The sequence below is a fragment of the Myotis myotis genome, unplaced genomic scaffold (genome assembly GCF_014108235.1).
Source record: "Myotis myotis isolate mMyoMyo1 unplaced genomic scaffold, mMyoMyo1.p scaffold_m19_p_3, whole genome shotgun sequence".
NCBI lineage: Eukaryota > Metazoa > Chordata > Mammalia > Chiroptera > Vespertilionidae > Myotis > Myotis myotis.
Window position 1 is genome coordinate 111353011 of NW_023416335.1, and position 18070 is coordinate 111371080.

Consider the following 18070-nt stretch of genomic DNA (forward strand, 5'->3'; position numbering starts at 1 on the left):
GGCTGTGGGTTAGGCAAGCCCATTAAAAGTCTTTATTCTTTTAGCCATTATGAAATTATTCAGTTATTTATAGCAAAAATATCCTAAAATAACACACATTCCAAATCACTTGATGGCAAAAATTACTTCTATGTATTAACCATACCATTCTACTTGTGAACAGCATGTAGGTTACTGTACTGTGATTAGTGTCAAGAGGGATTTGGGGTTTAAAAATGAAAGTCAACTCAGAATCGTACTCAATCCTTTCCAATTTATATATTTTCTTCAGTAAAGCAGCTGACGAACTTCAAAAAATAATAATTTGATTTTGAACTCTTTGCCCCTCTAAGAAAATCATAATAAGCAATAAATGCCTAATAAAATGGTTAACAAAAAAGAAGTGAAGGTAAACAGATTTTGGGGTATTTAAAATGTGGAGGAATCTTCATCACTAATAAATATTTATTTTTCTTAAAGTTCAAGCATTTAAAATTGTTAGTTAAAAAAAGTTGTTCTTGCCCTAACCGGTTTGGCTCAGTGGATAGAGTGTCAGACTGCGGACAAAGGGTCCTGGGTTCGATTCGGTCAAGGGCATATACCTTGGTTGTGGGCACATCCCCAGTAGGGGGTGTACAGGAGGCAGCTGATCGATGTTTCTCTCTCATCGATGTTTCTAACTCTCTATCCTTCTCCCTTCCTCTCTGTAAAAAATCAATAAAATAAATTAAAAAACAAACAAAAAACAGTTGTTCTTTTTTTCAATTGAAAATGGGCCAGGTTTCAAACATCTTCAAAATTGATATCTCCATTGGCATAAGACTAGGATTAGCATTCCCATGATAATAAGGACTCCGGGTTTGTCAGTAAATGGAACGCAAAATCACAAGGTAAGACTAAAATGTCTCTTACTTTCCTATTTTCTTGCAATTGTATTCATTCAGTCAAATAAAAGAGAAACGGGACAGGTTGTCATGCACACTCAACCTGGAAGAAAAGATGAGAATAGGCCTCGGGCCACCGTCAAAGCAGGGAAGTGAAACAGAATACTCAGTCTGGCCCAACACAAGTCGTGGCTTCTCTCTAAACTCCCCAAGGAAGCTAAAATTCTCATTAGACAAGCAGGAGATTATATTGAGGAGCTGAAATAGTACGTGATACTACTAGCTAAGGCCATTTGTCATTCAATTGCAAGGCCTAATTTTTAGGAGACATTTGTTTAAAATGTGGCTTTCAAAAACTCAAAATTGAAAAGCAGAGTTTTTTTAAAAAGAAATGCAATTTTTCTTCTAAATGGTGCTCTAACTTGTAAATTTTAAAGTAACTGCTTATAATTTTCTAAAGTCACAGGCAATCTATTTACCTAGAGCAACTCTTTTAGTTTTAAAATTGTTTAAACCTGCCACAGAGCCTTCTGTCTCGCCGCCAGCATTAAGTAATGGTGAATGGTATTACCCACCAAACAATGTCTCAGACAGATTTTTTTGTAGCATCTTGCATCCTTATTCCCTTTTGTATTTCAACATGGCTTCACTGAAACAAATCTACCCAAACCTAGGAGAGTATCTTTTGCCTGTATGATCCTATGTTATAAAAACCTCCAGAATGTTAGGAATTTCCATAAACACCATTATCTGCCTGTGCAGAATGAAAGCTTATCATCAGATCAAGAGACAGCCCTGTTGACTTCCACTGAGTTAGATACACAGTAACTTTACTGTAAAAAACAACAACAGAAAAAAAAACCTGACAGGCTGTGTAGTGTGACAACTTTTTCTTATTCAGAATACTGAGAAGTGAGCTAGTCCAAGAAACTGACCAAGCTTAGAAATCTAGTCAGAGGTCCCGGCTGTACTTATCAGTCAAGTTCAATACTGTACAACTCAACCTCCTTTAGTCTAGCTTTAATGGTGTGGGAGCAATAACTGGCAAGTATTATGCTGTTCACCTAAAGCCCGCGTTTCAGTGGAGGTATTCAAACCCTTCACATGAGACTGCTAGAGACAAAGTGGCAGGTTTGTTCCTTTCCTATAAGGAAGTGAGGCAAGGACACAAACAAGGTCACACGCAGCAAAATAACAGAACAAAACAAAAACAGGGAAGAAAAGTCTAATCTTGTATTTGTACAATTGAAGCATTCTTTTGATTTGTCTAATCCTTCCTACATAAATACATATAACATTCAAATGGAATTTTACTCAAGTATTGCCTTAGTTAATTTAATACCCTTTCCTTTTCATGGCTGCCAAAATACATATTTACCTATTTAAGGCTAAACTCAAAGAAGTCAGCCTAGTGTTCTTAAGCTTAAGAAGAAATCTTTAATGGCAATTTAATTGTATATTTCCATAATATTGTTGTGCTTATGCCATTAGCTGAGAAGTTCTGGAAATTTCAAAGCCGTCTTCAACTGTTAAACAACTCTACACTCTCAATTTATTAAAACAGCAGAGGCAGTCAGAGCTGTATATCAAATTAGAGTTGATGAAAGCACTTAATGTAGATTTTAATGCCTTTTTGAAAAAGATTTCAACTTCCTTTAGTTGACATGACAACAAATTCTTACAGCAGAATAAAAAGTATTAGTGAAATTTTATAGCTTTGGCTTAAATTTCCATCTGCAGCTCATCAAATGACTAAACAGTAGGAAGGAATTAAACCAAAATCAGACTCATTATAGAGTCTGATATGCTGGCAGAATATAAACTTTCACTGCCGAGCATCTGGAGTTTTGAGTGACTAAGATTTAAGTGCTTGTGTTTGTATGTTCAGTGGAAAAGAAGAAAAGTGTAAGGATATAGGTGAGTTATATGATGAAACTTAACTTATAGAAACTGGTGGGGTCCCTTGACCTGGCCTGCGGGGACTGGGCTGAAACTGGCTCTCCAACATCCCCCGAGGGGTCCTGGATTGCAAGAGAGCGTCTTGGGTGACGCACCTCAGAATCGGGCTCCCTCCTCTCTGGTTCTGGGTGTGTCACCCAAGAACCGCAGCTGCCAAGTCACCACAGCTCAGCAGCTCCTACGTTGAGCGTCTGCCCCTGGGTGGTCATTGCGTGTCATAGCTACCTGTTGAATAGTCAAATGGTCAGACGGTTACTTAGGCTCTTATGTATACAGACTAGAGGCCTGGTGCACAGATTCTTGCACCAGTGGGGTCTTTTGGATTGGCCTGCAGGGATCAGTGGACCTGCGAGCCACTGCAGCCCGGCCTTACCAACTAGCTCGTCGGGCTCCAGCCGGCTGTCGGCGTCGATTCTGCACAGCACAAAGTAGTGTGCGAAGTGGCAGGTGGCTGGGGAGGAACCCAAGCCTGGGCTGGGCACTGCCGCTCCTGCTCATTGGCCCTGCTGTACCTGCCACCGGTGCTGCTCAGGCGTGCAGGGGGAGTGTCCGTGGGAGAGGCTCATGCCACCACAGCTGCACTCGCCAGCCATGAGCCCAGCGTCTGGCACCTGTCTGTCAGCTGAGTGGCACTCCTATTGTGGGAGCGCACTGACTACAGGGGGCAGTTCTTGCATTGAGCGTCTGCCCCCGGTGGTAAGTGCACATCATGGCTACCGTCTGGTTGGCTGGTCACTTAGGCTTTTATATAAATAGATATGAACACACACACACACACATCCTCTTTCCTTTAATCCTGTAAATATTCTTAAGAATGAGGAGACCATTTAAAATGAAGGATAACCGACTTTAAATTAGTCCCAAGTCAAAATTCCAATGAACATGGCAACTGTTGTTTCCCATCTTTCTGATGTAAAAAATGCCCACCTGAAATGCTTGCTGTCCCAAATCCTGGCATTTGGTCAAGTATGTCAGGGTAAGTAATTTACATTTGATCTTCTCTGTCAGCCATCCTGCTAGGTGGAATATTCTAAAACATTTGTTCTTACAGGACTAGGCCTGCAAACACCAGGCTTCCAGTATCTTTCTAATACAGTGAAAGTATAACTACATAAAATCAACAGAATCTATCAAACACATCATCTAAAATGAAATTCTCTAGGCCACACTTTGTCTCTGAAATACCACTGGTTCCTCTCCCTGGGGTTCTTTTAAGTCTGGGAAATTCCACGTTAATATTCCTGAATCCTGGCTCTAACAAGGAAGAAAGGGAAGATCTGAAGTCCTTGACTGGAGGAGCCGGGTCTCAGATTCAGCTATGATGCTCCTAAAGCAGTGAGTCTAATTAGAGCATAGTAGATGCTCAAGAAAGACATACTGACTAGAGTTTTCCTTGCTTCTCTGACACTGTTGGGTACCAAGGCATTTTAAAGGGAGCAATAACCAAGAAAAATTGACACGAAGATAGTAAGTTTTTAGTATAATCCAGCATTGGAAAGTAAGCAAAAGTGATCTTATGGAAAAGGCTATTCCCATCACTGCCCCTCCAAACCTGGGAGATACAACTTCTCAGCTCAAAGAGATAGCATTCTCTTCTTCATGCAGCCTTCAGTTCTACAATGAAGCAATACTTACACGAGTCTGATTAATGGGATCTGTCGAATGAGAAAAGTTAGTAAGGAAAAAATGAGATAAAGTTGTGTACTATATTTTCCACAAATGCCACTCAATTTTCCAAGACTGGGTGCCTACCTATTAAGCCCTCTCTACACTGTATTTGTCATAATGATGGTGAAGACTTGACAATACGTAGTTCTTTCAAACAGGTCTGTGCTAAGGGGTAGTGGTCTCCAGAACACACACACACACACACACAGTGGGTGACTCCCAGGAGGCACCACATGGCAGAAATTCTGAAATATGTAAGGGTTTAAAAAAGAGGACTAAGGACTAAGGGAACACTAGGGTACAAATGTTAGGGTACAATGTAGGAAACCTTAATACATATGTTTTTTGGATGGGCTCATCACTGTATATTTTAAGTGATAAATGCCAAGATATATAATGCATAGAAAAGTCTTATTCAGAGTAAAGAAGTGGACTATGATTATTTGTTTATTTGAACAGAGAAGCTAAACTTTGGGAGAATTAAGCCTTATCATTCCAAACCAGGAACATTTAAGAAGAAGCTGGTTTATTCATAATCAATGCATCTCATTCATCAAATGGGATAATCTGTTTGAAGGCACTGAATAAACTATAAGGCACCAAATAAATTTGAGGTTTAGTCCTAGCCAAGAACTTGCAAGCTTTATGTGGGGCTGTCAATGAACAGAATAGCCCCAAGAGTCAAATGTCATTTCTTATTAACCCAAACCCACTTGTGCATTCTGAATATCACATAAACTCAAAAATATAGACATTACTAATATGATGATCAGGAACTATGTAACCCATTCTACTCCTTGAACAATACTCAAAAATGAACTACTAGGTCATGGGTATTAAAATGTTTTGGAACAGATGTATTTTAAATAAAGAGAATATCTGCATGTTGTATCAGTTGATACAGCTAAATACTGGCCACTTTTTTCAAATACCCTGGGCTATTCCCAGATTGTAACATTGTTAGGTCATTCTTCCTCCTTGCCTACTGTACTTTGTCTCTGATTCTTCAGTTCTTGTTGGTGCAAAAGTAGGAAAAGACATTGAAATTGGATCATTTTGTGTTGCCAGTGTGTGGAGAATTTTATGATGGTGGAGACCAAAGCTATCAAGTAAAATGTGACACCTTAATTATAAATAGATTTCCATTATCACTGGAAATATTCTCTCTGTTCTCAGAGTTGAAGAGAATTAGAGGTTTGATACTGTTTCCTTAAAAAAAAAAATACAACGTATCAGAGAAACCTCAGCAAGAAGGAAACGACAATTTTAAAAGAAGATCATTAATACATTTTTAATTACTGGAGCCATTTACATTATGAATTTACATAGATCTTAAAAATGGAAGAAATCAACATAAAACACTCCTAACAGCCCTAACTGGTTTGGCTCAGTGGATAGAGCACCGGCCTGCAGACTGAAAGGTCCCAGGTTCAATTCCGGTCAAGGGCATGTATCTAGGTTGCGGGCATATCCCCAGTAGGGGGTGTGCAGGAGGCAGCTGATCGATGTTTCTCTCTCATCGATGTTTCTAACTCTCTATCCTTCTCCCTTCCTCTCTGTAAAAATATCATTAAATATATTTAAAAACAAAACAAAACAAAACAAAAAACACTCCTAACAGAAGCAACATACCTTTTTACCATAATGTCCTTGTGTACGTGTGTGACATGAAATGACCATAGTGTGCAGAACTAGCGTATCTACACTAATAAAAGAGAAAAATGGTAATTGGCGTACGGCGCTACCCTTTTCATTGGCTAATCAGGGCTATATGCAAATTAACTGCCAACTAAGATGGCAGTTAACTGCCAACAAAGATGGCGGCTAATTTGCATATGTAGGCACAATGCAGGGAGGCGAAAGGGAAAGCAGGAAGAAGCCCCCTGCCACTGACAGTGATCGGAAACCCAGCGGGGAGCTAAGAGGTGGGGGGCAGGGCAAAGGCGGCCCTGGGGCCGCCTTTGCCCTGCCCCCCAGCCATGATCGGAGAATCAGGTGCCTTTGCCACCCTGGCCAGTGATAGCAGGAAGTAGGGGTGGAGCCAGCGATGGGAGCTGGGCACGGTCGAAGCTGGCAGTCCCGGAAGCTAGGGGTCCCTTGCCTGGGCCTAAAGCAGAGCCCAAGATCGCGGGGCCGCTGCAGCTGCGGGTCCCCGCTGCCTGAGCCGGACGCCTCAGCCAGAGGCGTCCTGCAGGGGCAGGGGCGGAGCCCGCGCGATCCCCCCCGCTGCCACTGCAGGTCCCCGCTGCCCGGGCCGGACGCCTGGGCCAGAGGCGTTAGGCCTGGGCAGGGGTGGAGCCTGCAACCGCGGGGAGCTGGGGATCCCCTGCCCAGGCCTGACACCTCTGCCGGAGGCCTCGGGCCTGGTCAAGGGGCCGATCCGGTGATTGGTGGTCGGAGGGTGATGAGGGTCAACTCCTCTGGCCGAGGCATCAGGCCTGGGTGGGGGGCGGAGCCGGAGATTGGAGGGATATGATGGTCCCCTGCCCAGGCCTGACGCCTGGGCCAGAGGCATCAGGCCTGGGCTGGGGGCAGAACCAGTGATGGGGGGAAATGAGGGTCCCCTGCCCAGGCCTAACACCTCCGTCAGAGGCGTCAGGCCTGGGCAAGGGGCCGATCCTGCGATTGGAGGGTGATGGGGGTTAACGCCTGAGGGCTCCCAGTATGTGAGAGGGGGCAGGCTGGGCTGAGGGACACTCCCCCCCCCCAACACCCAGTGCATGAATTTCGTGCCCCGGGCCCCTAGTTTGTCATAATGATGGTGAAGACTTGTCAATACTTAGTTCTTTTAAACAGGTCTGTGCTAAGGGATGGTGGTGGTCTCCAGAACACACACAGAGAGAAAGAGAGAGAGAGAGAGAGAGAGAGAGAGAGAGAGAGAGAGAGAGAGAAGAGAAGAGAAGAGAAGAGAAGAGAAGAGAAGAGAAGAGAAGAGAAGAGAAGAGAAGAGAAGAGAAGAGAAGAGAAGAGAAGAGAAGAGAAGAGAAGAGAAGAGAAGAGAAGAGAAGAGAAAGAGAGTCCCTCAGGGGTGCCCAGAGAGAGAGGAGGTTAAGAATAAGCAGAGCATCAGTAATCAAGAATGAAAGTACCTATAAAGCCCTAAGTTCCGCAAAGTGTTCTTCCCTTGATCATTCTATGGGTGATTTTAAAAATAAGATTATCAACTGCATTGGGGGCTGGGGTTCACGGCACTTATTAGCATCCTGGTTCTGAGAAAATCACTTTCTCAACTCTCATTTTTCTTTTTTTATCTGTAAAATGTGGATGATATATATAAATTGCAGGATTATTAGAGAGAGTGAAGGTGATAAACAGAGGAGTCATATGGCCTCCTTTGCCCAGGGCTATCCCAGTTCATGCCTAGTGTCCCAGCATTATTATTAACTTGTACTCTCAAAAGTGTCTCAGTTTGTAAAAATAATGATGTGGCTGCTCTACATATAAACATTTGACACAGAGTGGACCCACGGCCAATGTGGCAGTATGTTATTCTAGGGTTGTTCATATGTTTAAACAACCAACCAACCAGCTAACCAACCAACCAACCACACCTCTAGTTTGTTTCCATCATAAACCCAGGGATATACCCTGTCTACTTAGAGTGGATGTTTATTTGGAGTTTTGTGTTTCAACAGGACCATGAGCAGCTTTAGGAGAAGGGATCACGGCTGCAGAAATACTGGAGTAATGCTCTCTGAGTGCCTGGACCAGTGTTGGGTACCTTCTCCTGTTGAAAGATCTGAGTGGGGTAAGTACTGCTCTGCTGGATTTAGACAACTTGGTTAAACCTCTTTACTTTTCTATTTATTGAAACCAACTCTACAAAGAGGCTAAAACGAATATTTTGAGATTTTTCTGGAGTCTTTCTCCTAGTGCCTGGGTTCACGGCTGACATACATCGGGCCCATAAGCACTGCTCTGAGGCCAGTTGGAGGTGTTTTCAATCTTGACTTGTACATTATTTTTTGTCCCCAGAGCTAACCCTTTTACCAACTGGCATTTCTACGTTGGACTGAACAGTATCCTTATCACCACAACCTAACTCACTACCTGAAAAATGCCGCATCCGATTCTGAAAATCATTGCATGTTTTTCTACAGCAACATTAGACATTTTACACATACCAGCTCCTTCCGAAACAAACACGGGGGAGTTTGTCAATGAAATTAATTAACTCATTACTTGAAAGAGTTAATTGGCATTCAAAAGTTTCCCTCCATGGGGGAGCCAACTGTTATAGGAAGGACACAAACTACCCTGGAAAAATTAAGGCCTTGAATGGATTCTGACGGTACTTTTGTCATTGGGCCTGTGTTCACTGCACATGGGGATGGATGTAAACATCAGGACAGCCAGTCAGAGTTTTCAGATCAGTGGGAGAACCTTCGCACAAGCTCTATCCATCAACACAAAACAACCCCTCCTTTCCAGAAAATAGTTTGGAATGATCTGCTCTAACCTTTTTTTTTATAGCAAACCTGAGAACCCAAGGTGGCTTTCTATACTGAGAGAATGCCCAGGCCACCCTATGCTGCTGGAAGGTATGTACTTAGGGAAGGTAGGAATATTTCAATGGTAGCTGAAGTGGAAAAGGGAGTACAGTTAAAAGGTAAATCTAGAAAGAAAAGTGGTCCAAAGCGAGCAACTAATTTCATCTATATTCATGCAATTCCCTTCTTCAGTGGGGTGACTACACACAGAATGATTCCTGAGGATGTCAATGCTAAGAGGAAGTATGGCCTAAGTCTGATTTTTAGTGAGTTTAGAGAAGAGAGAAGCATTGGAATCTATTGTAAATGCTCAATATATGTAAAAGTAATATCAATGTGCTAGAAATTGTGCTGAGTGCTCTACATCTTAATATCCCATTTACTCCTGTGAGCTACTCATTATTTTTGCCTCCATTGTATAGATGAGAACATTGAGGCAGAGTAGATAACTGTCCAAGTCCACAAAGTGCAGGAGCTAGAGATCTAAGCCCATTTGGTCCTGTGATTTGCGTGTTCTAGGTGAGGGTGTGCCAGCTTGGGGCCGACGTATGTGCGGGCATGGACTGGAGAGCAAGGTAGTGAAATTCAGAGGAGGGTAAGCAGATTAAACATGGCAGGAGCAGAAAAACAACATGAGAGGATGGACGAAGAGTTCAGAGAAGGTCCTGAATGATGGTCACAGACACTCAGGGCAGGAGAAGCTGTGGTGTAGTCTTTGAAATGCTGGTAGAAGCCTCTCCAGGATGCTCCTTGTCACCATTGGAGAATCCCAGGTTAGACTGACTACCACAAGGCAGTCACCAGGAGAATCACTGAAAAGCTGGGGAAAGCCTGGAAAGGAATGGGGAAGGAGCAATAGAACAGGTGTCCAAGGGGATAAGGAAAGCCTCTGCAGTGAGCTCTGAAAAGGACATTTTATTCTCAAGCATCAATGCCATTTTAATTCCCAATGCCCTTACACAGAAAGGGCAGCCTGACAGAGTGGACATGCCAATGAAGAAGAGGGTGTCAACATGAATAGGGGAAAAAGCTATCACTTCTCACCAGGCAATGAGTGTCTTAATTGACTTGTTAATTCTTCAGTATATAAAATTACATTTTTCTCACAATGTACCATTTCTTGGATAAGGGTTAACAACAACAAAAACAAATGGAAATCTTGGAAAAGTTCATGGGATTATCTTATCTCTTACTACCACCTTGCAAAGCAGCCAGCCACAGTTATAGAGTTGGTTTTATTGCTTTTTAATTGTTGCACTATATAATTAGGGGCCTGGTTCTTCTCACAGTTTCTTCCCTCAAACTTGTGATGCTGGGCCAAGGAGTGGCTTTTCCTGTGTACATCCTCCCAGCCAGGTCACCCTGAGTAGCTTAAAGCCCTAAGGCTTCTGTTTTCTACTTTATCTTCCATACAGACAAATTCCTTTCTCTCTTTGCTACTGAAAATATGTAAAACAGGGAGCTATACTAGATTACAAGCAGGTCAGTGTTGCAACAAGTTTAAAGAAGACTAAGCATAAAGTATATTTACTCTTTCTCTTTCAAGACAGCACTGAAAACATTCTGAGCCCCAAAGGAATGCTAGAGAACACCAAGTTCCAGTGGAGACATTAAGATCAAGGGTAGGGACCTATCTTATTCACCTTTGTAGCCCCATAGTCTGGCACATAGTAGGTGTTGAATAAATAGCTGCTGAATGAATTGAAAGAATTCAAAATTGTATCCTAGATACTTCCCAAATATAAATGAACAGTAATTTTGAACCATTTTCTGATGTGAGTGTGGAGAGAGTGGGGAGAGCTTAGGAATGGTGGAGGAAATATACTCTGTCCAGAGTAATTTAAAAACAAGGGGAGAATGATTCTAAAAGAAATCCCACTGGCCTCAATATTGTCAGAGCACAATTTTCTCTCTCATAAAGCAATGACAATAATTAATGAAAGAAAGAAATCTGGCCTCAGAGAACCCAAAATGACTGAAAACCACTGGCTGTTGTCAGATGCACAGGAGGCCTTTCCAGTGTTTGGAAAACTGTTCCATAAAGAACCCTGTATGTCAAATTCTTTTCATTAATCAAAGGGTGGAGAAACAAAGGGAGATTTTTCCTGAAGTAGGAAGGATTACACACACGATCAAATGAGTTATGGCTGTAACAGATAAAGGAATGCTATTTGGGTGACAGTATTGCTCCTAAATGGCTTCTCACTTGTAGAAAGCAGCTTCCTACAAGCCCCATAGTATATATAATGGTGCAAAACAATCATTAAAAAAATGGTTTCTGAAAATATAATTGAGAGATGTATATCTCTGTATACCTCAAAGCTGAAGAGATTTTGGCAGTTTTCTCAAAGCAATTATGGCTCAGGTTCTCCTGCCCAGGTTTTGTTTACAGAACAATCTTGGCCACAGGTCATTTGTGTAGGAGATAATTAATTGCCAAGTCTTTGCATACAAGTAGATTAATTAGTATGCACCTAATATAACATCAAAATATTTATTGGAAATTTTTTTAAAATTCCAAACAATTAATGATCTATAATACCTGGCAATGTTACCCAGAGCAAGTACAAAGGCTGTTGGTAAAACAGGGAAGACTTTGTTTTTAAACTGTTCCAAAAACACAAGGCATCACTGACACCCTGGAGGCCTCATTTTCATTTGATTCCAGATCCACAAAGCCATGGAGGTTGTCATTTTGAAATAGTTTATTGCTCAAAATCTTTAAGTAGGTCAGAGATGGAACTTCGGAAGCCAGAATATTCTGATATCCTGATATTCAGAACCTTGCCTATTTATATTTCAGAAAAGTACATTATTTGGACTAGAGCAAACATCAGGATTGTTAAAAATTCAAATATTAAATACCATCCTGAGCATCATCCACACAGACAAGGGACAAATCAAATAAGAGTGCAAATGCCTCTGTGTACAAAAAGATGAATCTCAGGTTTTGGACTATTAAGTACTTTTTGTCTTTAGACAATACCCTAATAAAACAATTAGGAAGTACTCTGAAACTGAAACCCTGATACACCCCTCTGGCTAAACCACAGTTCACAGAGTATTGAGCTAAAGCCTGAACAAATCAAATAAATACCAAACGCCCAACAAGGCAGGAAATGCAGCCTGAATGCCCTCTGGTGAGCTCTGCCAGATTGGAAGGGCCATCGCACTTGAAAATATGATCAAACAAAATTCGCTGTAATTCCACTGCAGCCTCTGCATCTAAGGAGAGCTGTTTCAGTCACTGACATTTTGATTTTCATCGCAGAGAAAGCAAAAAAAACTTCCTCGGCTCACAAGCATATGCATCAGTTGAGATTTTATTTCTCCAACCTTATACAACATCCAGCCAACAAACAAACAGACAAACAAGCAAAGGTTATTTTCTGTTACTCACTATTACTCCAGGATTTCAGTAAATACTTGATGCTGATCTCAAAGAAGCCAGAGTCCTGCTGGCTGGCCATGTCCGCGGCATACAAAGAGGCTCCAGGCTGGGCTGGGAGCCGCAGGAGGCGCAGGTACCGGGTGGGGATGTTTCTGTCACAGGTTAGTGATGTCAGCAGGGGGTCAGGGCACAGAGGAAGGTTCTGCAGATTTACCACCCAGAGGTCAGGGAGTCCTCATGTAAAGGACACCAAGGAGCAGGAGAGAGATGCTCCGCGCTCCTCTTCCTCTGAGTCCAGGATTAGTTCTTATTTTTCTCATTTGCTGGGCACAGCTCTCCCTGCAGCTCTCAGAGGCGTGGCTGCTGCTTTCATTTCTGAGCTGCCATAACCAGAAGCGCCTGCTGCAGGCTGCTCACAGGCTTTGCTCTAGCCAGGTATGGTCCAAGGAGGACCAGCACCCTCGTGATTGTTTTCCCCAGGGAGGGAGGGTCCTGGGCTGGCCTCCCTGACCCTGTGAACAGCCTAGTTCCCAGCTCTCCCAAGGCGCGGTAGGGTGAGAGGTGGGCTGGGAGCACCGCCTCCTGTCTACAGCCTCGACCTGAGCCCCACCTCACTGGGCCCCGACCCAGTTGTAGGAGGAATTTCCAAGCTTCTACAGACCCTCAGTTCAGAATGCTCCCAGCGACCAGCTCTGTGTGCCGGCAGCAGCGGCGCTGGTGGCTGCTTTCCCTTGTGTCTGTCCCTGATGCACAGGCAGCTGCATTGTGCTGCAGTGAGTCAGGCTGCACCCCTGGATCTAGTTGCAGTGACGTTTCTTTAAAAGCCCCATCCTTCAGCCTCCTTGCAGTAGGAAAGCTGGATGACAACAAGGCAGTTGCCGGACATTTTCTCCCTCTTCTTGCATTAGCACAGTGGAATCTGCACTTGGTTGTGTCTCCCTCCCAGAAATGCTGTCATTTTGGGGGGCATACCAGCACCTATGTGGGCTGCCTAAGGGACCAGTACCAACTGCTCAGTGTGCTTATTTAGGGAATGTGAGGCTCCACAGTGGATCTGTTTCTCAAACCTTTCATTTTTAATTAGCACTGAGCCCAATAAAGCTTAGTTTATTTGTACTAAAAGGATAAGAAGCGAAAGCATTAGGTTCCTTGCTGCACAAAGGCTTTTTACTTCATGAAATCTGATATCAGGTGTCCTGATTTTGGTTAGTTTTATTTCTCATTATCATTTAGCTTGACCAGGGCATTAAACAAGAGTATTTCAATTATGACAGGCTACATTTGAGTATGTGGAATTTGGCCAACCATCTCATAAACCATAGAACCCTTAACAAACCATATTGATAATTATTTAGCATAAAAATTGTTGTGCACCCCCCTCAAAGCATTACACAAATAGGACTTCTAGACTAACAGTTCATTTGAGAAATAAAAGGGAAAGAGAACAATATAGTTTTTGTAAGGCTAAGAAATTTTAAAATTCAACTTTTAAAAATATGTTGTGGAATGCTCTAAGGCACTATCAATTTAATGAGCTTTTCAAACAACATACAAGTACACAAAAGGCAAGCATCTCCCCCCCCCCCCCCCCCGATAGGATTTCCAACTCCACTCACAGCACTTTATTCTCATGAAATCTCTCATTAGATTGGGTTCTTTTTCATTTACATGCCTATGAGATTTGACAAGCTAATTTTGTATTATCACCTGTACAGTAAAATCTCAATATAATGGATTAATTCTGGCAAGTTAAAGCCGGAAGTCTGTTATGTAATAAAGTAGGTTTTCTGAATGCGTATGTTAAAAATTTGACAAATTAGTTTACCTGTGTTTACCTATGTAGACACGTTTGTGTAACTAAAATTAAGTATGTACGAAAAGTTTTAGTTCACAGAAAAGTTTTCTATATGTATCACTGTAATTTGAAATTTATATTGAATAGGTCTAGTAAATGGGTGCATTCACATGTTACTGTGAGTAAACAAATGCACGTAGCTGGGGCGTGACTTCGTGCACATGGGAACATGTGGGGAGGGGTGGACATGTGTTAAAGCTGCTGCAGAAAGTCCAGCCACGCAACAACAGAACCAATTACCCCTTGAATGCGATTTGATCACATGCTAATCATTTGCCCAACATTGTTTACAAAAAGTGACTATTGGATTTAAATGTGTAGACTATAGCTGTAGATATGTAATATTTATTTCAGCAAAATTACTACAGAGTTTTTTCCAACGTATGACCTATACGCTAAAATTTGTTAAAAATAATAGTGAATTACTAACAAAAAAATAGCCTGTTAATTTACTTATAAGCAAATCTTGTTTACAAGCATTTTAAAATTAACAGGGTATTAATTTATATTGTCTACCATTGTCATACCAGGGTATTAATTAATGTCTACCATTAAAGATAAATTTTAAATTTATCTTTATTATTGAAAGTATTGCAGAGGTCCCACTTTTTTCACCCACTGACCTCCTCCACCCCTCTTCTGCCCCCTCTCCAGGCCTTCACTGCACTATTGTTGTGTCCATGGGTTATGCATACAAGTTTTTTGGTTAATCTCTTCCAGCCCACCCCCCACCCCCTTCCCTCTGAAATACATCAGACATGCTTCAATGTCTCTGGATCTATTTTGTTGTTAGTTTATTTTGTTCATAGATTACACATATAAGTGAGATATGTGATACTTGTCTTTCTCAGACTGGATTAATACTTAGCATAATACTCTCCAGGTCCCTCTATGCTGTCTCAAAGGGTAAGAGATCTTTCATTTTTACAGCTGCATAGTATTCCATTTGTAAATGTACCACAGCTTTTTAATCCATTCATCTACTGATGGCCAATTGGGCTGTTTCCAGATCTTAGCTATTGTAAATTGTGCTGCTATGAACACAGGGGTGCATACATTCTTTCTGATTGGTGTTTCAAGTTTCCTAGGAATGGCAATTCCACTTTTAATTTTTTACAAACGCCATAATGTTTTCCATAGCAGCTGTACCAGTCTGCATTCCCACCAGCAGTGTACAAGGGTTCCTTTTTCTCCACATCTTCGCCAGCCCTGGTTGTTGGTTGATTTACTGAGAAAACCACTGTGGCAGGTGTGAGGTGGTATCTCAATGTCATTTTAATTTGTATCTCTCTGATGATTAGTGACTTTGAGCATTTTTTCATATATCTCTTGGCCATTTTTATGTCCTTTTTGGAGAAGCCTCTATTCAGGTCTTCTGTGCATCTTTCAATTGGATTGTCTTCCTTTTGGTGAGTTGTATGAATACTTTATATATTTTGGAAATTAATCTCTTATCAGATGTATCATTTGCAAATATGTTCTCTCATATTCTGTTTTCTCTCACATTCTGTTTTTGGTTTCTTTTGCTGTGCAGAAGCTTTTTATTGATTTAGTCCCATATGTTTATTTTCTCCTTAGTTTCCTTTCCCCTAGGAGATGTATCTGAAAAAATTTGCTATGAGAGATATCTGAGATTTTGTTGTCTATGGTTTCTTCTAGGATTTTTATGGTATCACAACTTACATTTAAGACTTTTATCTATTTTGAGTTTATTCTTGTGTATGATGTGATTTGGTGGTCTAGTTTCATTTTTCACATGTATCTGTCCAATTTTCCCAACACCATTTACTGAAGAGACTGTTTTGACTCCATTGTATGCTCTTACCTCCTTTGTCAAATATTAATTGAGCATAATTGAGCAATTTCTGGGTTCTCTCTTCTATTCCATTGTGCCAATACCAGGGTGATTTGAGTACAGTGGTTTTGTAATTTAACTTGATATCTGGTATTATGATCCCTCCAATTTTGTTCTTCTTTCTAAGATGGCTGCAGCTATTTGGTGTCTTTTCTGATTCCATATAAATTTTTGGAGTGTTTGTTCTAGATCTGTGAACAGATCTGTGGCACCAATATGCCACTGGTGTTTTAATGGGGATTGTGTTAAATCTATAGATTGCTTTAGATTTTTATGATGTTGATTCTACCAATCCATGAACATGGTATATTCTTCCATTTGTTTATATCTTCCTCTATTTCTTTTTTCATTATCCTGTAGTCTTTTGAGTATAGGTCTTTTACCTCCTTGGTTAAGTTTATTCCTAAGAAAATTTTTTTTCTTGCAATGGCAAGTGGAATTTTGTTTTGTTTTTAGTTTCCCTTTCTGAGAGATCGTTATCAGTGTATAAAATACCATCAATTTCTGGGTGTTAATTTTGTATCCTGTTACATTGCCAAATTCATTTGTTAAATCTAGTAGTTTTTTTGTGGATTTTTAGTGTTTTCTACCTACAATGTCATGTCATCTGCCAATAATAACAGTTTTACTTCCTACCTACAATTTGGATATCTTAAATTTTTTCTTCTTGTCTGATCACTGTGGCTAGAACTTCCAGTACTATGTTAAATAAGAATGGTGATAGTGGACATCCCTGTCTTGTTCCTGTTCTTGAGAGAATGGTTTTAGTTTTGTCCATTGAGTATGATGTTGGTTGTAGGTTTGTTATATGTGACCTTTAGTATATACTCTATTCCTACTTTGCTAAGAGTTTTTATCAAAAATAATTGTTGGATTTTGTCACATGCTTTTTCTGCATCAATTGATATGATCATGTGATTTTTGTCTTTTAATTTGTTTATGTGATATATCACATTTATTGATTTTTGAATGTTGTACCAGCTTTGCATCCCTGGAATAAAACCCATTTGGTCTTGGTGTATAATCTTTTTAATATATTGCTGGATCTGATTTCCTAATATTATGTTGAGGATTTTACCATCTATGTTTATCAGGGGTATTGGCCTGTAATTCTCTTTCTTTGTAGTGTCTTTATCTGGTTTTGAAATTAGAATGATGCCAACCTCATAAAAAGAGCTTGGAAATGTTCCTTCCTCTTGGATTTTCTAGAACAGTTTGAGGAGGAGAGGCTTTAGTTCTTTTTTGAATGTTTGGTAGAAATCCCTTGTGAAGGCTTCCAGACCACATGTTTGCTGGGAGTTTTTTAAATACTGCTTGAATTTCATCAGATGTTATTAGCCTATTCAGGTTTTTTTAATTCTTCCTGACTCACTTTTGGAAAATTTTATTTTTCTAGGATTTTGTCCATTTCATTCAGGTTGTCTAGCTTGTTAGCATATAGTTATTCATTGTATTTTCTTACAATCCTCTGCATTTTTGTGGTGTCAGTTGTTACTTCACCTCTTTCGTTTCAGATTTTTATTTATTGGTGTCCTCTCTCTTTGTTTCTTGATGAGTCTGGCTAAAGATTCAACAATCTTCTTTATCTTTTTAAAGAACCAGATCTTTGTTTCATTGATCTCTTTTAGTGTTTTTTCAGTCTCTATGTCATTTTTTCTGCTCTGATCTTAATTATTTCCTTCCTTCTACTTACTCTGGGTATTCTTGTTCTTTTTCTAATATTTTTACTTATACTGATAGTTTATTAGAGATTTTTCTTATTTCTTGAGATAGGGCTATAATGCTATGAACTTCCCTCTCAGGACTGCTTTTGCTGTGGGTTGCTGTGTGTTCATTTTTGTTTGTTTCCAGGAAGTTTTTTGTTTCTTCCTTGATTTCATTGGTAACTCATTCATTGTGTAATAACATGCTATTAAGTCTCCATTTGTTTGATTATTTTTGAGTGTTTTTACTGGAGTTAATTTCTAATTTCATGCCATTGTGATCCAA

General features: G+C 40.7%; 1 protein-coding gene across 22 annotated transcripts in view; it reads right to left on the minus strand.

The window, feature by feature from the left end:
• The window catches only part of FRY (FRY microtubule binding protein), a 611006-nt gene that overhangs the window by 387703 nt on the left and 205233 nt on the right, over positions 1-18070 (minus strand). Inside the window, exon 1 of one of the 22 annotated variants that reach the window (XM_036299685.1) lies at positions 12381-13164. The exons of 20 other annotated variants lie outside the window; for them this stretch is intronic. In XM_036299685.1, the coding sequence (XP_036155578.1) occupies positions 12381-12450 (70 nt within the window). In that variant the 5' untranslated portion in view covers positions 12451-13164. Of the gene's footprint in view, positions 1-12380; positions 13165-18070 lie in introns of those variants that run through there. One more of the 22 variants, XM_036299688.1, reaches the window with a different exon arrangement.